General features: G+C 41.0%; 3 protein-coding genes and 2 non-coding genes across 35 annotated transcripts in view; 3 read left to right on the forward strand and 2 right to left on the reverse strand.

Moving 5' to 3' along the window:
• SGSM2 (small G protein signaling modulator 2) overlaps positions 1-2,999 on the reverse strand; it is a 34,337-nt gene extending 31,338 nt beyond the window's left edge. For all 16 annotated transcript variants that reach the window (XR_002780237.1, XR_002780236.1, XR_002780238.1 and 13 more), the window contains exon 1: positions 1,969-2,999. Coding sequence is in view for 10 of the 16 variants with exons in the window: in XM_023530481.1 (XP_023386249.1) it covers positions 1,969-2,025 (57 nt within the window). In the remaining 6 variants the exon portion in view is untranslated. The remainder of the gene's footprint in view (positions 1-1,968) is intronic.
• Positions 3,000-3,270: 271 nt separating this feature from the next.
• Positions 3,271-13,287, forward strand: TSR1 (TSR1, ribosome maturation factor). Its single transcript, XM_011359847.2, has 15 exons — positions 3,271-3,425; positions 3,614-3,717; positions 4,038-4,257; positions 4,367-4,501; positions 4,898-5,322; positions 6,078-6,237; positions 6,663-6,820; positions 7,085-7,278; positions 7,934-8,096; positions 8,448-8,558; positions 9,285-9,417; positions 10,659-10,775; positions 11,188-11,328; positions 11,440-11,514; positions 11,630-13,287. Exons 1-15 carry the CDS (start codon positions 3,329-3,331, stop codon positions 11,806-11,808), a joined length of 2,412 nt encoding a protein of 803 aa, XP_011358149.1. The 5' UTR covers positions 3,271-3,328; the 3' UTR covers positions 11,809-13,287.
• LOC111739527 lies at positions 8,706-8,798 on the forward strand. Its single transcript, XR_002780291.1, has one exon. It is a non-coding gene; the product is annotated as a small nucleolar RNA SNORD91 family (small nucleolar RNA).
• Positions 9,548-9,642, forward strand: LOC111739526. The gene has a single exon (XR_002780290.1). It is a non-coding gene; the product is annotated as a small nucleolar RNA SNORD91 family (small nucleolar RNA).
• On the reverse strand, positions 12,015-23,315 carry SRR (serine racemase). 16 transcript variants are annotated; one of them, XM_023530490.1, is made up of 11 exons: positions 23,186-23,283; positions 20,207-20,441; positions 17,863-18,100; positions 17,633-17,737; positions 16,488-16,659; positions 14,995-15,121; positions 14,703-14,806; positions 13,512-13,631; positions 13,315-13,389; positions 12,627-12,836; positions 12,015-12,342 (listed from the first exon to the last, which is right to left on the reverse strand). In XM_023530490.1, exons 5-11 carry the CDS (start codon positions 16,653-16,655, stop codon positions 12,127-12,129), a joined length of 1,020 nt encoding a protein of 339 aa, XP_023386258.1. In that variant the 5' UTR covers positions 16,656-16,659; positions 17,633-17,737; positions 17,863-18,100; positions 20,207-20,441; positions 23,186-23,283; the 3' UTR covers positions 12,015-12,126. The 16 variants fall into 16 exon arrangements, with proteins under 16 accessions (XP_023386258.1, XP_023386261.1, XP_023386259.1 ...); XM_023530493.1 differs by lacking the exon at positions 17,633-17,737 and having other exon boundaries at positions 23,186-23,284; XM_023530491.1 differs by lacking the exon at positions 17,863-18,100.
• Between the last annotated feature and the right edge of the window lie 15 nt (positions 23,316-23,330).

Here is a 23,330-nt window from a genome sequence, read left to right on the forward strand (position 1 = left end):
AGATCAATCCTGCATTCTAACCTCTTAAAATCTTCTTAGATTACTTCCCAAGGAGTGTTTGCATTAAACAGAGCATAGTCACAGTTCAAAGACATGCAGGCATCTGAAGCGGGTGGGAGGACAGATTTTTGGGTTAGGAGGACCGACAGATGCCCCTAGAATCATACCAGAGGTCTTTTGTGAAAGGTCAGCCTTGCCTACAATTATCCCCATTGTCTCTACTTGTAGGAGAAGAAAGGATATTTTCTCTTGAAATCAAGTACTCAAAGGGGTAAGGGAATCAAGAGCTCAGAACAGGCCAACCTTTGTCAGGTAATATATATCGCTGTAGCATATTCTGGACATTTCTCATATTTGTTTAAGAATCATTCTTGTATTATAGACAGCTTTCTAAGTACTGAAAAGAATCATTGTCTTCTCAAAAATCTTTCCCATCATCCCTGATCAACTCCAAATTTGGATCACACCAACAATTCTAGGACTTCTGTCCACAGTCTGGATATGGCTATTTTTTGTTCTTGTTTATACTGTTCACATAAGTCTCTCACTAGACTGCTTGTTTTCTGAGGATAGTCACTGAGATTTGAGATTTCTCTTTTCCTTGGGGGGACTACAATTGGGCTTAAATACTGATTTGATATACACCTGGCCTAAAAAACTCTTTCTTGGCTACTTCACAGCAAAGTCACAAAGGAGCTTCACACATACACAGCTAGAAGGGTGATGGCTTCAATCACTTCTTTACCAGTGGCAGGGAAAAGAACAAGTGTTAGGGCACAATAACCAAGCTATAGTTAATGCAGGAGAACCATCTAGAGCCTTCTAGAATTTTACGAAAACCCAGAATCTCCTCCAATCCTGAAACTCTAGGAGGGGGTAAAGGAACCAATATGGTAAATTTATATATGAGGTAGATATAATTATCCCTATTTTAGAGATGAAAAAATTGAGACTCAGAGAGGTTGAGTAACTTATTCAAGATCATATAGAACTAGGTCCAGACTATTCCCAAATTTAAGCATTCCCATCAGACTTTGCAGTTTCCAAAATCAGTAGATTTAGTTACCAAATAAATATTCATTGAGTGCCTACTGCGTGCTAGGCACTGGATACAGAGTAGCAGACAAAACTAACGGTTCTTTTGCCTCCATGAAGTGTATACATCTGGCAGGCACAGAGGTAGGTAAGAGTTGTTCATGGCTCCAGAGGCCTAATCTATTCTAATCCATCTGCGGAGTTGAGCTCTCCAGCTCTCATGTGGGGGTGAGTCATTCATATGGGCACCCTCCTTCCCTATGAAATCAAAATGGGCTTTAGGGCAGGTCAAGTTAAAGGACGTTAGTACAGAGGGCTCTTTCCTCTTTCTGACATTGAGGGTGGGGTGCCTCCTCAAAAGGGGAAAAAAAAAATCTGAGTGTTAAAAACCATTATCAACTCCCCCTACCCTTGTCTTTGGGTAAGGAGGTGGGCGTGGAGTGAGAAGCCGTGAGGTGTGCTGCGAACTCTCCCGCAGCCGCCACTCAGTTCTCAGAGGTCTATCAGAGTGGGGTGTAGGGCAAAACCGATCTAAGCCCCCAAATCGCCTGTTCAGCCGCTCTAGGAGATCAGAGCGGGGCCCCGCCCCCTCCCCAGGCGGCGCGGGCAATGAATGGGCAGCTCTCACTCTCCAGAAATCACCCCCCCTCCACCCGCCCCCCCCGACCTCCGTCTCCCAGCACTGCTGCCGTCACAGGGCGGGGATCGCAGAGCAAACAAGCCCCATAGCACCAGCCTAGCCCCTCGAGCCGAGGGGTCCCCCTAGATCCGGGAGAGGGGCGGGAGCCGCAGCCAGTCCAGGACCCCGCCCCCGCCAGGCCCAGGCCAGGGCCAGAGAGCGCTAGTGTTCGATGGTGGGCGCGGACCTTTAAGACCCCTGGGCCGCACCGGCAGCGAAGCAAGACCCCCGCGGGGTCATTGCCACGACTTTACCTCCTTTTTCACGTTCCACAGCAGTTTCTCTTTGACTGCGTCCTCGACGCTGCCCATGGTGCAGCGGGTGGCCGGGAGGCTGTGCCAAGCGGTCCCCCAAGCCTCTCGCGCGCCCTCACCGCCTCCGCGCCTCTCAGCTCAGCGCCCCACGCGCAAGGCGGAGAACCTGCCCACCGCGCTCCCCGCCTGCCGCCGCTGCCGCCGCAACCACTGCCCGGTGCTCGGCTCCGCAGCCATCTTCCGAGCCCCGCACAGACGTCAGGAAGCTGGCCCGGCCCCTTCCCACTGCCAGGGGCGGGGGGGTGCACTCAGCAACGGGGGATCCGCGCGGGGGGAGGCTGTGCGCGCCTGGGGGCGGCCAGCCCCGGCGCGCTCCACGCTGGCCGCTGTCATGGCAACGCGCCGGCTCCAGTCCCGAGGGGGTGAACCCGCATTGTGAGCGCCTGCAGCCGGGTCTCTACAGAGACCAGCCGGGAGGCGGGGCGCGTCCTCGACTCCGCGGTTGAGAGAAAAAGTCGCTCGCGCTGGAGTTGGCTTCCATTCAGCTAGATGCTCCCTGATTTCTACCCGCTCATTTTCCCGACGGGAAAGGCCGGGAGCTGCTTCTAGTCTGACCACGAGGGAAGGCAGTAGTAGTCTCCTGGCTGAGAAAAGCCCGAGCTCCATAGTTGCTCTAAACCCCCTGACAGCCAGTCGCCCTCATTGCAAAGCTGGTGGGTAGAGGAGTGGGAGCGCAGCCACTCCGAGGCTAAAGAGGCTCAGCCAGCCCTTCCTCCTTCGTAGGAGTTGTCCTGTATGTGGGAGGTTGGAGCACCGGTTGAGGTAACGGGGTCCGGCTGGAACTTGTATCGAGCCCGTGAAGGTGAAAGAAGAACCTCCCACACGATTTGTCTTGTAGATTTCAGCAGCCCCCACAGGAAATCGAGGGAGAAAATGTTGCTTAAAGTTATAAAGAACACCTGCTGCTGCAAACTGAACAGCGGCGTGCAAAAAACTAGGTGAGAGGGGCTGAGCCCTCTTCTGCGCGAATGGAGAATGATAGGGAAAAAAAAAAAAAAAAAAGAAAATACAAGGGAGCAAAACAGCCCTCCGGGACTGAGAGCCCGAACTTTGAGTCTACATCCGGAATTTTAAAGCCCCCAACCGCAGACCACCGCGTGGGAAAACTTTACTAGGCAGTTTTGTGGAGCCTCAGGAGCCACGGAAGCCACAGAAAAGACCTAATGGGAAGGAGCCTCGCGAGAATTGGAGGGGAGCCCTGCCCCGCCCCACCACGGGGAGGCCACGCCCTAAGGAGGGGGACCGGAAGCACTCTCTCAGGCCCGGAAGTAGTGTTGACTTGGTACACGTGAGTGGCAGGATGGCGGCTCATCGCTCTGGCCCGCTCAAGCAGCAGAATAAAGCTCATAAAGGAGGGCGACATCGGGGTCGGGGATCGGCGCAGCGGGACGGCAAGGGTGAGAAGATAGGGTTGGAGGAAGAAGAGCTGTTTAGTCGATTTTAACTGCTTTTCTCCATGTCCAGACTCAGATCCTGCCTCCGGCCTGGGCCCCATGTAAAGGCTCTTAAGTTGGGCGGAACGGGGTCCCCATTCTTGACCTTCTTCTGGGACCGTGCACAAGAGCCATATCTGATCTCCCTCCAGGCCGTCTAGCACTGAAAACCCTAAGCAAGAAGGTGAGGAAGGAACTCAGCAGAGTAGACCAGAGGCATCGCGCTGGCCAGCTCCGAAAGCAAAAGAAGGAGGCGGTGAGAAATGATCAGGGGATTGGGAATGGTGTGGCTTCACAATCATTCTGGGCTGATAATACCTGGAACTAGAAAATGTGACCCTAGGAAAGGGCCGGAGATGGAGAATAACTCTAGAGCACGTGTCAAGTGTGCAGGTCTAGACTCATACTAGAGCATTTTTTGCTTTAGTCCGAACTCCTGTCCAACACCCTCACCCCCGCCATACTTGCTGCTTTTTACGAGAGATGCTGGGGGTGGGGCATCCATACTGTTGGAATTGCATTACTGGAACGAAGTACTGAAACAATGAAATGTTCTCTGATCCTTTTTATTCTCAGGTTCTGGCAGAGAAGAGACAGCTGGGCAGCAAGGATGGCCCTCCTCATCAGGTACTGGTGGTTCCCCTGCACAACAGGATTTCCCTGCCAGAGGCCTTTCAGCTGCTTCAGGATAGGGATACAGGAACAGTACACTTGAATGATTGGGGAAGCACCCACACCTTTATGCTCTTATGCCCCTTCTTGAAACATCGGTGGTTTTTCACATCTGCAAGCCCAGGTTAGTGTATACAACAATATTTTCCATTATGTTTTGAGTAGTGATAATATTTTTTTAGTATAATGTGGTGGTGTCAACCACCTCCTCCTTCTTTGTCTTTTATCTTTAGGTGATTTGCACACTGTGTTAGACTTGGCTAAAGTGACTGATACCATCCTGTTCCTCCTTGATCCACTAGAAGGCTGGGACAGCACCGGGGATTATTGCCTTTCCTGCCTCTTTGCTCAGGGCCTTCCCACCTATAGTAAGTGTGTTGGGAATATTGGAGGCCATGTGGAAGTGAATTAGCATTTATTGTGCACCTGTAATTTGCCAGGCACTGTGCTTGACACTTGATACAGGAATACAACTGGTTGTATACAGCTGATGGTGGATTGTACATGTATGGCCTAAACTTGGTCCATTATTTATAAATTATTTATCAAGGTACCTTTTTTATTTTTTTCTGGATTGCCCTTTGTCTAGAGATAGAAGAATATAGAATTTGGTTTTACTGTGAAATTTCTTTAGGGTAGGTGAGTGTTGAGTTTCCCAGTGATCTCTGGGCTCACAACTGTTAGCTTTTTTGTGAACTTGCAGCAAGGGAGATTTTCATGTGTTGAAGCAACAGGTCATGAAGCCTTTTCTTTTTCGCTCACAGCATTAGCTATCCAGGGGATTTCTGGCCTCCCGCCGAAGAAGCAAATAGATGCCAGAAAGAAGCTAAGTAAAGTAGTGGAGAAGCGCTTTCCTGATGACAAACTCCTCCTGTTAGACACTCAGCAGGAGGCAGGGATGCTGCTCAGGCATTTGGCTAACCAAAAGCAACGGCATCTTGCCTTTCGAGATCGGCGGGCCTACCTCTTTGCTCATGCTGCTGACTTTGAACCTAATGAAGAGAATAACTTGGTGGGCACCTTGAAAATCTCAGGCTATGTCCGAGGGCAGACTCTCAATGTAAATAATTTGCTGCATATCATTGGACATGGTGATTTCCAGATGAAACAGATAGATGCCCCTATGGACCCTTTCCCTTTAAATCCTAGAGTGATCAAATCCCAGAAGGACCCAGGAACAGCAATGGAGGTAAGACTGATGTTCTTAAACACTGTATTGTAGATTTATGTATAAGCTGGTTTAGGATGGGAACTAATTTTAGAGAAGGTAGTTTGCACACCTAGAGGACTACACTAGTCCCTGGAAGTGACTGCTAGTTTGAATTAAGGAATACAAATATGTTGCTATATTACATATTTATCCAGTACTTTGCAGTTGCCTTCCACAGTAATTGGCTCTGAGTTTATAGAAGACACAAGGTGCAGTCTCTTTCCTTAGACAATTGAGTTAGGAAAAAAAGAAAAGCAAACACTCATGAAGTAAAGGTTGAGAAAGTGTAGAGGTACAGACCTGCTGTGGAAGTTGAGAAATTTGACTAGCAAGCTTCACAGAGGAGATCAGACTTGAGCCAGGTGTCGAGAAGGATGAATGTGATATATGAATTGAAGAGAGATGAAAGAATATTCTAGAAGACAGAGACAACAAGAACCTAGCATAATAATGGATCAAAGAGTTTCTTTGAACTCTGAAGAAATCAGCTTGATGGAAGTAAGGTATGTAATATGTGGTTAGGAGTGGGGTCAGATTAGAAAGGCCTCAAGACCCAAGCAGAGGTATAGACTTAAAATGCTAGGAAATAGAATCATTTGAAAAAACTTGACAAGTTTTGACTTTCTGTTTCATTCTACTTTATTCATATACTTGAGGACTGTGTTATTTCTGGATCTCTCTGGTTAGATTAGTAGCTTTTTGGTTAATGTTTGATCATGACTTTTGGTTTTTAGATTTGTGCTATGGATGCTGTAGCTCATATGGAAGAAGATCTTAAGGTCCTAATGAAGGCAGACCCTGAAAGACAAGAATCTTTGCAAACAGAGGTTATCCCAGATCCGATGGACGGGGAGCAAACCTGGCCCACTGAGGAGGAGCTGAATGAGGCAAATGGTCAGTAATGGCAAAGTTGTTTGTAATTCATCTGGCCTGGACTTGTGGATTTTGTATAGCTGCTCACAGTTAGGACCCTATAGAGGGTGATGAGGATATATTTTGGAGGTCTCTCTCCTCTTCTCACCCCCGAATGCTATATGTTTGCATTAAGCAAACATTAAACACAGCTCTGTTCCACTTCTCATAATTACTTGTTGTTTTCTAATGAACAGATAAACAACTTCGGATTCATCGCAAGGTGTATTTAGTTGTGTAAGTATTGCTAGTTTTGAGACAGCTGAATTAAATTTGGAAGTGTTTTGCTCTTAGTGTCTGCTAAAGTTTCTGGTGTTGGCAGCAATGCCTAGTGTCTTATCTAGGTGAGGATACTCAAAGTAATTAGGGAAAGGAGGTATTTAATTTACTTATTTGGGCTTTTACAGACTTCCTGAAGGAAAGTTCTAAGGTGGTGAAGAAGGTTCCCAAAGGAACATCCAGTTACCAAGCTGAATGGATTTTGGATGAGGATGGTGAAAGTGGTGGAGAAGGAGATGAATATGATGATATAGAACATGGGGAATTTATGGAAGAGGAATCTCAGGTAAGGAAATAGACCCTTAGACCACTTCTATCTACAGCCCCAAGTGCAAAGGAAAGTGCAATTCTGACCTTGAGGGGTGTGTGGTCACTTTCTTAGGAATGACTGTAGTTTCTGGGACTGAGACTATCTTATAACGAAGTCTTTTAGAATTGATACTGGTTTGGACTAGGTGTCTATTAAAGTTATTTTATTTTTGGCTTAATGGCTTTTAGTGTAGAGATAGGTGTGGGTTTTTTTCTGAATTTGTGATGCTTTATTCTGCAGGATGAGAGTAGTGAAGAGGAAGAAGAGGAATGTGAAACTATGACTGTAGGAGAGTCCGTGCGTGATGATCTGTATGATGAGAAAGTGGATGAAGAGGCTGAAGAAAAAATGTTGGAGAAATACAAACAAGAAAGACTGGAAGAGATGTTTCCAGATGAAGTAGATACCCCACGTGATGTGGCTGCTAGAATTCGGTTAGTCAACGAGTCTAAAATCAATGTTTTTACTTACACCTTATGTGGCTCAGAACTATATCAGTGTGATGCAAAAAAAGAAAAATGCATTGTCTCTGCTCCTGAAGAGCTAACATTCTATACAGGTAGCAGTAATATATTATCAAGTTCTAGACCGTGTGGTATAGACTGTTACAGTACTTGATGAGAAATGTTAAGGTTAATTAACAAATGTTTCCTATGTGAACTAATGCTCAGTTGAAATATATAATGTTTAGCGAGTTGGGGGAGTTTGGGTGGATCACAAGAATTAAAACATGAAGGTGTAGATGACCATTTCTGCCTTGGAGGTGAGTCTGACTACACCTAGAGAGTTTATGTTGGATATTAGATGTAGGGCTTTTATCAAGGACCATATTTGTCACGTAGACACTCCCTGATAGGTACCAGGGGGCCACTGTAAATACCTGTCCTTTGTCAGTGAGAAGCTTGGGTTTGGTTCTGAAATATTTGTTAAAAGCTGTTTTCAACTATGGTCTTGGCTTAGGCTGTTAGGTTATTTCGAGAGGGAATGATAAGAGATCTTTAAGTTAGAGCCTTAGCCATATTATTGACTTGAGTGAAAGGGTAAGTCGCAGCATATAAATTTACTATTTCTTTAAAATCTATATTCTAGATTTCAGAAATACAGAGGCCTTAAGAGCTTCCGGACTTCTCCATGGGATCCTAAGGAAAACCTTCCCCAAGATTATGCGCGGATCTTTCAGTTTCAGAACTTTACTAATACTAGGAAATGCATCTTTAAAAAGATTGAGGAAAAAGAGTACGAGGGAGCTGAGGTATATGCCTTCCTTTATCCATCCCTACAATTTGCTTTCATTTGCCAAGGTGCCCTTCCTTTACTCCTTCTCAAATTGGCAGGAGTACCTTGTTTAGTTTTGTGCTGCCCATAGCTTAATTAGTGGAGCCACTGAGTCATTGTTAAGTGTTATATTGGGAACAAAGAGGCATCAGAGATGTTAACTGAAAAAAGTTGAATCTGGGTAGTTGGGGCATCTGTGAAAGGCAATTTTGAAGGGCGAGGGTTGGCTTTAGGGAAGTAGGAGACTTTTAACATATTGGACATATGCGTCATCATTATTGAGGCCTGAAGGGTAATTATATGATTGTTTTCTGCTTTCTTCTGGCAGGTTGGCTGGTATGTCACACTTCATGTCTCTGAAGTACCTTTCTCTGTGGTTGAGTACTTCAAGCGAGGAGCACCCTTGATTGCAATTTCTTTACTACCTCACGAACAGAAGGTGAATTTATTTCCCACAATTGTATCTGTGGGAAATGGGAGTTATGAAACTTTCCAAATAGTTTTGTCAGTCTAAAATTTTATCTTTGACTGACATTTTGTTGATTAGGATGTGAAAAATCTGCCTTTAGGATTAGAAATCAGAGAACAGAGAAGTCAATGATGGTTTTATCCAACGTGTCTGAACCTGTCTGAAGCTTCTCAGTGATGCAATCTGTGTGGTTCTGAGACTTCTCTAAGTATGTTTGTCAGATCAGATTTTAACCAAAGGTTGTCAGCCTTAAAAAATAAGAGCATTTATGCCAAGGTGTAGATCTCTTTTCTCTTGGCCAGCAGTCATGTAGATTGGTGAGAACTTTGGCCTTTAGTCAGTGTAAGGTTTGAGAAAGAAGGGGCTTGAATGAGTATGTTTCTGAGTTGTGTGGTGAGTGAGTGGCTTGAAGGCATTGACCACGTGGCAGACGTTCAGCTAGCTCTTGCATGTTAGATGCAGGAATGTTGACTAATAGAAGTACATGAAAGCTCTGAAAACCAGACTATGTTCGGCTCAAATGACAGTTGTTGGTGGAAGTAAAAGACAAATCTGCGTCTCATCATCTGTACTCTACTATAAATTAGCATTGTCAATCCTTAGAGTGAATCTGAATACGTTAGTTTGGTTTGCCGCCTTTCAGGTTAAGCTGTTCTCTGCCTAGATATGAAGTTGTTTTTCTTACCTGGTCCCCAGATGTCAGTACTAAATATGGTTGTGAGCCGACACCCTGGCAACACTGAACCTGTGAAAGCTAAAGAGGAGCTGATCTTCCACTGTGGGTTCAGGCGCTTTCGAGCCTCACCTTTATTCTCTCAGCACACTGCAGGTAAGCAGTGGGAAACCATCTGGATTATTGTCCATCTCGTCTTTTGGAGGACTGTCACTTTTGGTGGGTAAGGGCAGAGTACACAATTTCAAACTAAGTCTCTGGGTTAGAGACATTTTCAGTACTCTGGTGTAGAAGCCAATGATGTATTTATTCAAAATGTCTGAACCTGTCTGAAGCATCCCAGTGATGCAACCTCTGTGTGGTGCTGAGGCTTCTCTGCCATGAGTATTTGTTCCAGAGTAGGTTTTGAATCAGAGTTGGCAGCTTTAGAAAAATGGTGTCAAAGTGGCACAGCATTTGATATTCCAGTGGCAGTGTTGTTGATGGGTGGTCCACAGCTGGGTAAAGCAGAGATTGTAGCTTCTGAGATGTTGAAACTGGATGAGAGTTTGGAAGTGGTGACCAGGGACACTTTTGTGGTAAAAATTATTGTACTCTTACACATTAGGAGTGGGAGGTGTTTTGTTCTAACTTGGGCTTCTGAACATTACCTACACTCAGCTTTCAGCAGTGGCAGAAGGAAAATGAAGGCAGAATGGGTGCTCTGGATAATTTCTGTTCTCACCAGCCATGCTGTCTGAATGAGGGACTAACTTTACTTTCCTTTGAAATATTTTATTTCCCTGTAACTTCAATATTTAAAAAGGAGGGTTTCACCAAAGGTAAAAACAGAAACCCCAAGCTTAGAGGTCAGCAAAGTATGGCCATTGGGCCAAATCTGTCCCACTGTCCAAGTTTTGTTGGAACACAGTTGTATGTTTTTTTTTAATGTATTGTCTGTGGTTGTTTTTGTGCTACAGTGACAGAGTTGAGTAATCGGCAGACACTGTATGGCCACGAAGCCTAAACTATTTCCTTTCTGGCCCTTTATAGAAAATGTTTGCCAATCCTTACTCAAAATGAAAAGCTGCTGAATTACTGGACATATATTCTCTATAAAACACTGATTCTCAAATGAGGTAGGGGTGGTGGGTATCAGAATCACCTAGAGAACTTTTTCAAACTGAAAATACAATCTAGGCTCTAAGATTCTGCCTCCAGTTGAAAAATCATTCTGAGAGGATTGGGTTGTATCTTTTAGTTATTTTGAGACAGGAATATATTTTGAGAACTAGTGGGGTAAAGGAACACAAGTTGCCTTGAGTTTAAGAGGTGCAGTTATGTAGCTTTTCACATTCTGGATTAGTTTTAGTTTCTCAAAATGACTGGTTTTTATTTTTTAACCCTTATTATGGCAGCGGATAAACATAAATTTCAGAGATTCCTGACTGCTGACATGGCCCTGGTGGTGACAGTATATGCCCCAATCACTTTTCCTCCTGCATCTGTGCTGCTTTTCAAACACAATAGCAATGGTGAGTTCACAGAGGTAAACAGACCTGCAGGTCCCTAATAGATTTAACACGGTTTTCTGTATTTAGATTTGGAAGCCAAATGGTATGAAGAAGGTAAGGGTGGTTTTCAGAATATTCCAGTCTCAGCCTCATAGTGGGTCTAAGGCAGGGATGACAAATGGGATTTGATCTTACTTGTAAACTTTAGCTACTTGGTAGAGGCTGCTCAGAGTGCTATATTTAGAACAGATTCTGGAGACAGGCTCAGCAGGAATATCACTTAGTGATCTTTGCTATGGACCCAGGAGGGCAGCACAGTACACCCCTACTTTAAGGTTTCTCTAAGATCTTGCATAGGTCTTTAAAAATGGATTGGAGCAATAAATGAAGGCTTTGACCTGTAGACTCCTGCTGCTCTGTTTTTGTCCTTTAGGAATGCACAGCCTTATTGCCACAGGCCATCTATTGTCAGTGGATCCGGACAGAATGGTCATCAAGAGGGTCGTTCTGAGTGGTCATCCTTTCAAAATTTTTACTAAGATGGCAGTAGTGCGTTACATGTTCTTCAGTAGAGGTAGGTGTGAAGGATGGAATCTGATTGCCTTTGTTGGGTGAAGGTTGGGGTTACATTTTGTGGGTAAATGTTTCATCTTTAATCTTGGTCTTCTGTGTGTATCATTCTAAGAGGATGTGCTGTGGTTTAAACCGGTGGAACTGAGAACAAAGTGGGGCCGCAGAGGACACATCAAGGAGCCTTTAGGTAAGAGAGCATGGTGTTTGGAACCTTGGCTAGATTTCTACAGTGCTACTAAATGACTATTAGGGTAGAAGACCACTGCTAAAATTTTGTTTTAATTTGACCAACTTGCTTCTAGGTACTCATGGCCATATGAAGTGCAGTTTTGATGGGAAGCTAAAATCTCAGGACACAGTACTGATGAACCTCTACAAACGAGTTTTCCCCAAATGGACTTATGATCCACATGTACCAGAACCAGTACCTTGGGTGAAAAGTGAGATTTCTTCTATGAGGCCTGAGGTAGACATGGAATAATGGATTCAATGGGATTCTGTCTCATTGCTGGGAACCTACAGGTTGTGATGGGGCAAAGTCTGTGTTGTCAACTTTAGCCTAGAGGTCTGCTGCCCCTTTTCGCAAAAGATACCTTGGCCTTGACAAGGTATCTTAGTTAAGTATGGATGTGTGTCTACTGCTTAGTCCAAAAAACTATTAAATCTTACTGAAATATCCACTCTCCATTAGGATTTTGAAAGCTGTTTAAGAGAGTAAGATGGGAAGTTGACAGTGACTAGGAAACAAAAATTCCAAATGTTTAGAGACACGGAATCCCATTTCTTCCTTATGCGTAAATTAAACAGAAACAGATTGATAAGGAGATGGCCTTTCAGCCTGCTTCACCCAGGTTACGGAGGTTAAGTCTACATTTCCACCACTGAGCACAATACAAATGTTCTTTACTTCTGGGGAAACTGTTTGAAAATGTTGAGACAGCACAGCAGCCACTCCAACACCAGCTGTAGGTTCAATAAGCAGTTTCATCCTCTCCCACACCAGCTGGGTTGCATACTGTTGGTATAGAAGGGAATAAGAATTAGTGAAATGGAGAAGGGGAAAAAGCCTACTTGGTTGGCCTTTACAATTAAAGGTCAAATGAGACACACACACGACTTTTTTTCATCCTAACTGCTTCTACTGTTGAGAGGGTTGTCCTACTATCTAGGCACCCTCTCACATGTCATGAAGTCACCTCAGTCAAGTCCTCAGAGGAAGAGTTGCTACATACAAGAGAAGTTTTTTTTGCCAAAGAAGTTGCTCTGTTCTTGTTATTTTCTTTTCTGTTGGAGCCTCACCTTAATTTCATCCTCTGTGACAATGAAGACATCATCCACAAGGTCCCTTATAATAGGCCAGGTGTTTAAGCCAATGCTGGATTTGACACCATCTGCTATGGTTTCTGGAGGACAGGGATTGGGGGTCAGTTCCCCTTTCAGCTTGGACTGGTAGCAGTCATCTGCATTCAAGGGTTCGGCAGCATATACCTTCACACTAGGTCTCAGAGCCTGGAAAGAGAAATATTAGACATCTTATCACTAGCCACAGCATTTTGCCTGCATGCCTGCAGTAAAATAGGCAGTACATGTAACACATTTCTGCCCAAGTAAGAGCCTTATCTATGACAGATGTAACGAAAATATGACCTTAAAGCACTTTAAATTGTATGCCTAATACTGGCTGTCAGTTGCCTAGATCACATCTAGTTCTACTGGTAGCTTGGAATTCAGGGACAGGACTGTGAGGGTGCCACTCATTGTAACTGCTTTTGTGTTATAAAGTTGATTTAAAAAAAGGGTAGTGAGATTAAAAAAAAAAAAATGAAAAGGGTAATGAGGCGGAGAAGGGACTTCCATTTCAAGTGCCAAAGAATAATGGCAAGGAACAGCAGTTTGAAGGAAATGTTGAACAAATACCACAATGTATTATGATGTAAAATAAAATCCTCTGCTGAAGTGAGGAGTCCTCCAGAAGTTGTTTTCTCACCTTAACTGTAATTGCTATTCCAGCAACCATTCCTCCTCCTCCTACAGGTACCACCAGTGCATCTACCAAGGGAACCTTTAGTGAAAATATAAATAGCTCTATTTAACAACCAGCTTTATATGTACATATAAAATAGTTGACTATACAGCCAAACCTCAGGTCTGCTAGTAGCTCAGTGAGAAGAACTAAGCTTTTACCTGGTTTAGCACTTCCATGGCAATTGTCCCTTGCCCAGCTATCACTGCAGGTTCCTGGTTAGGATGTACGATGATGCCTTCTGTTTCTTCCAGAATTCTTTCTGTAACATTTTCTCTGGACTGAAAGAGTACATTAATTTAGCTTACCTCATTTGTATTTAATAGAGTTCCTAACAAGTTAGACTCAGTCATTTAAGACTTTATTGGCCATCTGTGCTCAAGTCTAATGGTGGGGGAGGGGTAGAACATAAATAATATATGTCTGAGTGCTATGGAGAAAAGTTCATTTGTATAGAGTACTTAGGAAGGGCCTCCAGTAGAGTGACATTTGAAGAGATTTGAGTCAGTCCTGTAGATCTCCAGAATATTCTAGGGAAAGAGTAATTCTAAGTGCAAAGACTACAAAGGAGTGCTTGGCCTTTCTGAGCAACTGCCAAGTTAGTGTGGTGTGGAGTGTTTGGGGGAGAAAAATGGGAGATGAGGTCAGAAAGATAGGAATGGGCTGGTTCATCAAGGCCTTATATAATTGGAAGAACTTTGGTTCCCACTGTGTATGACATGGGAAACCACTGAGGATTTTGAGCTGACAATAGACAAGTTGTAACTAAGTAGATAGCTCTGGTTGCTCTTGACAAGTTGGGCAAATTGGAAGCAGAGATCGGTTAGGAGGCTACTGAATCTTATGTGAGAACTGATGTTGGTTTAAATAGTAGAGGCTATTAGAAGTTGGATTATGTAAGTATTTTGAAAGTAGGACTAAGATTTGGATGTTAGGTGCAAAAGAGTTACCAAGATGACTCCAACATTTAAGCAACTAGAAAGATAAAAGTTGCCATTTATGGAGATGGAGAAGACTGGAAGAGGAGCAGTATGGGGGGGAATAAGCAGGAGTTTGGTTTTAGACATAGTAAGTTTGAGATGCCTGATAAGACATCCAAATAGGAAGCTGTTGGATATTCAAATCTGGGTTAAGGGGCAAAGGTCAGGGCTAGTGTTAAGCGTATAGGTGGTAATTTAAACTAAGACTAATATCTGAATGAGTGTAGATAGAGAAAAGGTTGGGCATGATAACATTTAGAGATGGAGAGGAAACAAAGGAGACTAGAAGGAGCACCCAGTAAGGTGGGAAGAGAAGTTTCACTTGACATTGAAAGCTGTTAAAGTGGTCCTGAACATTGCTCTCTTCCTTACCTCATCACTTGGTTCACTGTACACAATAGAGGCTCCATAGGCTTGAATTGCCAGTTTTTTACAGTTGGGAGCTGTTTGGGGCACCACAATATAAGCAGGAATCCCTGAGATTGAGAGACATGTTTAGTACAAATCGGGAGAATTTAGTATACAAATTTGTCCAGTTGCTTGTAATCAGATAGGAACTCAGAAGTTTACTTCCCATAGCTATCACCAACTCACTGAAAGTAAGTATACTTTTTCACTCCTCTCTGATGATCCAACCCAGTACCTTGAGAAATTAGTCAAGTACCTTCCAATTTGGCAGCATAGGCTAGAGCCTGGCCATGGTTTCCACTGCTGTGAGTAACAACAGCTTTGGGTTTCTCTTCTGAAGTGGTAGGAATCAAGCCTCTGATTGCATTGAGGGCACCACGAATCTGGAAAAGAGGGATGGAGAGTTCACGTAATCGATTTGTTTCTTTTCAAAAAATTAAGCAGCTTTTCTAGATTTTCTCTTCCTAACACTACATGTCCAGTTTATCACTGAATCGTAACCAATTTTATCTCCTAAATATCTTGTCTTTGCCACTACCTTGGTGAGGCTTCATTTCTCAACTTGTGTGTTATCAAACCTCAACTGATCCTGCCTCAAGGATCATTCTCATCTAATATTTCCACTAGTTTATGCAAGTGATCTTTTAAAAACATGTTATCTTTGCCTTTTTTTGTAAGAAAAGTGCAAATTTCTTAGAAGTTGCTGCCTTTGTTTATTTCTGGGTTGCTGCCTTTCAAAAACACATCTACTGCCTCTATTACTGTTGTAGCCATCCTAAATTGTTTCTAATTTCTCTCATACCCTTGTACCTCTGAGCATGCTCATAACCTCAACCTGTAATTCTTTTCCTCTACTCCCTGATCCAGCTAAAAGTACTCATCCTGTAAAACTTGGATCAAAAGTCATCTGGCTCTACTTTCTTGATCTCCCAGGCAAAATCAGTCATTTCATTCTCTATTTTTCCACAGCAGTCTACGTATCTCTCTTAAGACACTTCTCGTATACCTATTTGTCACCTCGCCTGTCTTCCCCTGCAAATAAGGACATAGGGGAAGACATACTGTATATATGCTTAGTATAGTTAGGGAAAATAACTATTGATGTGTGATGAATGAAGAATAAACCATGGCAGAAGCAAAGCGCAAGAATGGAGAGTTTTTTTACTGTAAAAGCTCTCAGTTAATGGGTAGGGAAAAAAGTAGATTCTTGAACTCTTAAAAGCTACTACTTAACAGGTAATACCTGTCAGGCACAATACCAAATTCATCTTTCAGATTTTTATTTGAAAGGATCTTAAAGCTCAACCAATGCTCAGAAAATTTTGGTAATGAATCAACATACAAAAGTTATCTTTTTTGCATAGGAAAGGCACATGTTTTGTAGAAAAAGATTGTTATTTGAGGATTTAGCTAGGTTTAGGCCTTCTGTGTTCACAATAAGGTATCAACAGCATGTTGATACAAAGTGAAAGCTTACACTTGGTTAAACAGGGTGATCACACTTGCCCATTTTACCTTGCAACAGTGCAGGGTGATGCTTATTGTCTCAAACATGACCTAGTTTGGATAGTAATTATATCATCACCCTAATTAAGGAATTTCGAAGTTGTGTAAACGTGGCTCAAATTAACCAGGACCAGGAAAATTTCTACAACCCTTCAGCTCTAAAAAGATATTCAGTCAGGGAATCAGATAAATTTATATGTGAAAGGAGTGTGAAAGATATATGACACTCAAAAGGATTGTTACCTTAAAAGATCCAGTTTTCTGGAAGAGTTCACATTTGAAGAAAAGATTGCGCCCTGTTACTTGATTCAAAATGGAGCTTGTTAACACTGGTGTGAGGTTGATAAAATCTCGGATGTTGATATGAGCTTTTTCAACATCAGCAAAGGAGATGCAGTACTGTGCACACATGGTTCTGAAACCCAGGAATAAGAAAGAGGTCAAAATAAAGTGAGAACTGTCTGTATTACTGGGGCTCTAGAATCTTTGTATATAAAGGAATTTGTCTTGAAGCTGAGTTTCTTAGTAAAGTTTTTTTTCTGGTGAAGTTTTATAGGAAGTAACTGGTGGTAATTACCAAAGGCTTAAAGCTCACCCCTCACCCATACCATCCATCTCTTGACTGCCACTGGTCTATACATTTTCATCATTGTAATTAACTGGGTTCAAAATCTTTTATAAATCTTTATTTTAAAAAATAATTTGACAATGGGGAAAACTGCCTACAATCCTAACATCTTAGTAAATTACGTTCATTTTCTCTATTTCCTTTTGTTTTCCATATACATACATTATATGACAGTTAAAATCAAATATAACATTTTGTTTACTCCTCCATTTGGCTCAGTTTCCTCAAAGTTTTCATAATTATAATTTTAAATAACTGCGTTATGCTTCCATTTTCACTTTTTATTGTAGCATTTAAATATGAAGTTGCTCTTTATTTTTCCTTATTAATAAACAGAAGCAATGCATGTTCCATAGAAAAACAGAATTTAATCTGCTTTCTCACCAAAGACAATTGCTATTTAAGCTCTGGTATTTATTTTTCCAGGCCCACCTATATATGCAGACAAAGCTTTTTTGACAGGTTTGGTAACTTGCTTTTTTCAGCTAATTTTATGAATATTTATGAATCTTTGCTTATCGATAGGCACATTTATGCAACTTTTTAAATGACTTAATAGTACTTTTTTTTTTTACAACAGTACCGTAGATTTACATAACTTTATTGTTGAACATTTAGAGTTTTGTCTATAATAAATAATGATGTAATGAACAGCCTCGTTCCAAGATCTTTGTGTAGCTCCATACACGCATTGGGTAGATTCCACCAAATGGTATTGTGCATCAAAAGGCACGCATGCTTCTAAGACAGTAATACTCACTGCCAAAATGATTTCCAGAAGAGTTGTAGATTACTCCAATTTATACTCCCAGCAGCAGTTTCTAAGAAATGTCCAATTTCCTTCACCTTTGCTTATCATTTTTACCTGTCAATTTAATGAAATGTCTAGTAGTTTGAATTTATATTTCTTTAATTATGATTGAACATTTTTTTCTTTATATTTATTGGCCACTTATTATTTAATGAATCTTTAACATGCTATGTACTTACCAAATTGTCTTTTTCCTCTGGAATGCCACATGTATCAATTAAATTTCTATTAATGCTAGGGCGTTTTCTGGACTTCACATTTTGTTCCATTGATCAGACTGCCAATTCCTTTTCTAGTTGTTCATTGTATTAATGTTCTTCCCTGATTACTCTCTCTAAAATTTATTGGCTTTCTCACACATAAATTCTTCCAAAGATCTAATAGTTTTATTGTTCATTCTCCAAACATTCACACTATCTGCAAATAAAGATAATTTGTCTTTACTTTATAAATATCCCTCTGGTAACTTTTTCAGTGATTTCACAGTTATTGGTTTTATGTGGATTTGCCACTTTCTCAATTTCAGTAACTTTTTGCAAAATCATTTAACTTAAAATTTCAAATTTATTAGTATAAAGTTGTACATATTAATATTTCTAAATATTCATATCTGGGGTATTTGTTCATTCATTTATTCAATCATGAAATATTGAGCACCTTCTATGTGTCACATACTGTTTGGGCTGGGGATATAGTGTTAGAAAAATAGACTTGTCCTTGCTCTCATACAGCTCACAATTGAGTGGAGAGATGTGTAATAAGTAATCTAAAAACAAGTATGCATTTACAAATAGTGATAGGTGATATTAGGGAAGTGCGTTATGATAGGATATTATAATGTTATTTAGATCAAGGAAGGAGGTTAAGGAAGGCCCTCTATGGAGAAGTGAAATTAAGTTATGACTCATAAGATGAATGGGCAGAGTAGGGGGGAAAGTGTTTCGGGTAGAGGGAATAATATGTATGAAGCCTTTATGGAGGAAAAGAGGTTGGCTTATTCCAGGAACAGAAGGCCAATGTATCTGAAAATAGTGATCAAAGGGGAGTGTGCTAAGGAATGAATGAATGTGAGGTTGGCAGGATCTAGATCATAAAGGATCATAACCCATGAATTTTTTTTCTTAAGAGCAATGGAATACCATTAGATAATTTTGAGCAGATCAGTGACATTTTAAATTTTATATTTTCAGAAAATTACTCTGGCTACACTGCGGAATGAAAAGGAAAGAGATAAGAGTGGAATCTGGAAATGTGGTTAAGAAGTATATTACACTTGTCCACATGAAAGATAACAGGGGCTTGGATGGTGAAAGTGGAGGCAAAAAAAAAAAAATCAAGATACATTTTGGAAAAACAGATCTGATTAAAACATGGGTGAAGGACTTGAATAGACATTTCGCCAAAGATATACAAATGGCCAAGAAGCACATGAAAAGATACTCAACATCACCAATCATTAGGGAAATGCGAGTCAAAACCATAATGAGATACCACTTTAAACCTATTAGAATGACTACTATTAAAAGCGCCCCATAACAGAAAATAAGTTGGCAGGAATGTAGAGAAACTGGAGCCCCTATGCACTGTTGGTGGAAATGTAAAATGGTGCACTTCGTATGGAAACCAGTATGGTAGTTCCTCAAAAAATTAAACAGAATTACCATGTGATCTAGCAATTCCACTTCTGGATATATACCCAAAAGAATTCAGAGAGAGTCTCAAAGTCATTTGTACATCTATGTTCGTAGCAGTATTATTCATAATACCCAAAAGGTAGAAGCAACCCAAGTATCTATTAATGGATAAATAAAATCTGGTGTGTATATGTGTGTGTGTGTGTGTGTGTGTGTGTGTGTGTGTGTGTGTGTGTGTGTGTGTGTGTGTGTGTATGTGTATATATACATATATATATGTACATACACACACACACACACAATGGATTATTATTCAGCTTTATAAAAGGACATTCCAATACATTACAACATGGATGAATCTTGGGGATATTATACTAAGTGAAATAAGCTAGTCACAAAAAGACAAATACTTATGATTACACTTATGGGAGAAACCTAAAGTAGTCAACTTCATAGAAAGTAGAATGGGGATTGCCAGAGGCTGGGAGAAGGGAAGAGAAGTTGTTGAATGGGTATAGTTTCAGTTTTGCAAGATGAAAAGAGTTCCAGAGATTGGTTGTACAACAGTGTAAATGTACGTAACACTACTGAACTGTACACTTAAAAATGGTTATGATAGTATATTTCATGTTATGTGTATTTTAGTATAATTTAAAACACACACACACAAAAAGAGGTCCATTTTAGAAATTATAATTAGTTAAGCCTTTTGTTTGCAAGTGATAGAACCCCAATTTTTGAACGGGCTTTGGCACAGGAAGGAGGTAATGAGATTTACTGGCTCTTGGAATCAAAGGAAGAATTGAACCATGGGGAGGGCAGGAAAATGGAGCTTCAGGAACAACCGAAACCAGGGACTTGAGATTTTCCAAGACTCACTGTTTCTCACCTCTACTGCTTTCTGCATGTCAGCTTCATTCTCTTTCTTTGCAGACCAGCTGGATCCACATGGTAGGATGCATGACTGCTGACAGCTCCTGTGTTTTACATTTATGGCTTCCACACTGGAGAAATTTTCTTTTTTTCTTAGTTTCAGTTCAAAAAGTTCTGGGTAAGAAGGACTTTGATTGGCCCATCTTGGCCTAGGACCAGTGCCACAGGGTATGAGGTCCTTTAAGACCATACTATGCAATAGTCAGAAGTATTTATAGAAACATGAAAAAGAAACAATGATTTCTATAACACAGTATCAATTATGTACATTTAAAACATACATACACAAAACACTACATATTATTCAAAGATGTATATCCAAGGACATATTTCATACATATTAGAGTGGTGACCTAAGTGAGGAAGTTAGGAACATGAGTGGGAACTGGAATGAAGGGAAAAAGATAAAACGAGAAAGGTCTTGATGATAATGTGAACCAAATAGTATAAGTCACTCAGATCTCTGCACCTGAGGACAAAATAGGAGCAATGAAGGGCATCAGAAAGCAAAGAAAGAAAAAGAGAAAAACCAAAAGAAAAAGTAGTCTTGAGTGAGTGAGGGGCAGTTTTAAATACAGAAATGTTGAGGTGATGACTTCTATAGAAGTTCACTAGAGATAGAAGAGACATACCCCAATATTGGATTGAATATGGGGAGTGAGGTTGATGGAGGTGTCAAAGATAACTTCTGGGTTTTGAATGGTGGTATAATTTATTGAGATATAAGACTGGTAAAGAAACAAGTATTTTAGGGGAAAATCAGAGATTTGATGAACTAAATTCAAATTATAAGACATCCAAGAGAATGTTCTTTAGGTTTTTTTTTTTTTGCCAGAAATGTATCTATTTTAGTCTTATTTCATTTATGAAGAATGAGCTCTTCAATTTATTTATCAAGTACTATTCTTTTTCCCTTGTTAATTTCTAATTTTATCTTTTCTTTTTCTACCCTTGAGTGCTTAGCTTATTAATTTTCATTCTTTTTAAATGAATAAAAACATTTAAGGCTACAAATTTCCCTCTGAGTACTGCTTTAAAACACCATAGATTCTGTGTGCAATATTTTCATTACTCTTAATGTCTAAAGAATCTATATTAATTTTGTTTACTTTTTTGACCCATGAGTTATTTAAAATTGGTATTTAAAAAAAAATTTCCAAGTGGTTAGAATTTTTTAATTTGTAGTTATTCATTTCTAGTTTTACTACTTCATATTCAGAAATTGAATTTCTCCCTCTCCCATTTTCCAAATTTGCTTTGTTTTTGGATTACTCATAGGTGACCAAATCTGTACTGTAAGAATGTAAAACATTACAAGTGTATAGACCTTTCACGCTCTACCATTAAATTCACTCTCTTCCACAAAGATAACCACTTTAAAGTTTGATATGTATTCTTTCACCTTTTTTGATGTATTTACATAGAAATTTACATATGCAATAAATGATTTTGTTGCACACATATAGAACCATATTCTATATATTGTCTTGCATTTGGCTTAAAAAAATTAACATCTTGAAGACTGTTTCATGTCAACACATATTTTAATTCTTTAAACTCAGAAGCTTTCATTGTGATACAGGTCTGAATATGGTTGTCTTTTCATTTATTTTTACCTGGTATTTCATGAGCCCTTTAAATCTCATGGTTAAATTTAAATCCTAAATTCAATTTTTTCCATCAACTTAGCAAATTTTCTTCTATTTGATAATTGCTCTTCCTCAGTCAGTTTTGTTACCACTTTCTGGAACTAGTATATGATTATTAGTTTTCTGGATCCATTCTCCATGTCTTCTGTCCTTATCTCTTAAGTTTTAATCTACATTTTCCTTCTGAATTATGGTAAAGTTTAACTTTTGTGCAGTTCACTGACACTTGCATTAATTTGGCAATCATATTTTTCCTGTTTAAGAAAGTTTTCATTTTATTTTCCATCTTTAAAAAAAAAACTGATGCAATGTCCTCTCCAATTTCAATGTAAAAACAAATTAGTATTTAACATTTCTTTCTACTTCTTTCATAACTGCCTTAAAGATTGCCATTTGCTCTGACCCCTCAAATTACTCCCTTTCTTTGGAATCACTGAATCTTTTCACGTATTTATTGGCTTTCTCCATCTGTTTCACTTTCTGGTGGCAAAGTGTCTGTCACATAATAGAACTGAATGAGTTGTGTCATATTGTTCAAATATTTTAGGCCCGGTCTAAGGAGTAACTTGTAACTATTCTTTGATGGTATAGAGTTTCAAAAGACTAAGTGGGATTGGGAAGGAGCTACAGGTGGAGGGAAACAGCCTTGAGGGAGGAAGTTTCACCACAGTTTTGAATAAGGGTTCCTGAACAAAAAGTTAAAGTACCAGTCTGATCCCGTTACATCCTAAAGATGGAGAAAAAAAATCAACCTGAGATCTAGGGAAGTCAAGTAATTTTTCCAAGAATTCACAGTGATAAATTCCAAAATCGATTAATACTTCCTGATTTACTTCCACACAATGCTTTCCCCAGCAAGAGTCAATTACACTATCTCTTTTAAAGAATAAGTCAGGAGGAGTGGAAATATATTTTTCCATAAAGGAAGACTTTGATACTCTGGTATTTATCAACCATGTCAATCTGGGTAATTACCTCAGTTCTCTGGGATTCGGTTTTCTCATTTTTAAAAATAAGAGGGAGGAGGGAGGATAATTATTCTTACAAGATCAGTAAGGTCCCAAAGTAAAAGCCTGAGGCACTAGTCCAGCCCTGTGTCGGGACACCCTGGCCTAAGATGAGTGAAGGCCGTATTGAGGGGTGCCTCCGTCAACCCAAGCCCCAGACCAGCACCAGTGTTCTCGATGGCCACCAGAGCAGCATCAGCTACCGCCGCCAACGCCCGCCTGGCCTACCTTAGCCAGGCTTCGTCTCGCCTCGCCTCGCCTCGCCTCGCCTCTCCTCACCTCACAGGCGCCGCGCCTCCAACACCAGCCTGGGCTCACCTTCCCCCGACCACACCTCTGCGCACGCGCGGCGTCCGCCTCCCCCGCTCCGGATCGCGCTCCAGCACTTGCCTTCACAGTCGGCCAAACGTGCGTTCAGCGCTTT

This window comes from Pteropus vampyrus, unplaced genomic scaffold (assembly GCF_000151845.1).
Source record: "Pteropus vampyrus isolate Shadow unplaced genomic scaffold, Pvam_2.0 Scaffold50, whole genome shotgun sequence".
Lineage (NCBI taxonomy): Eukaryota > Metazoa > Chordata > Mammalia > Chiroptera > Pteropodidae > Pteropus > Pteropus vampyrus.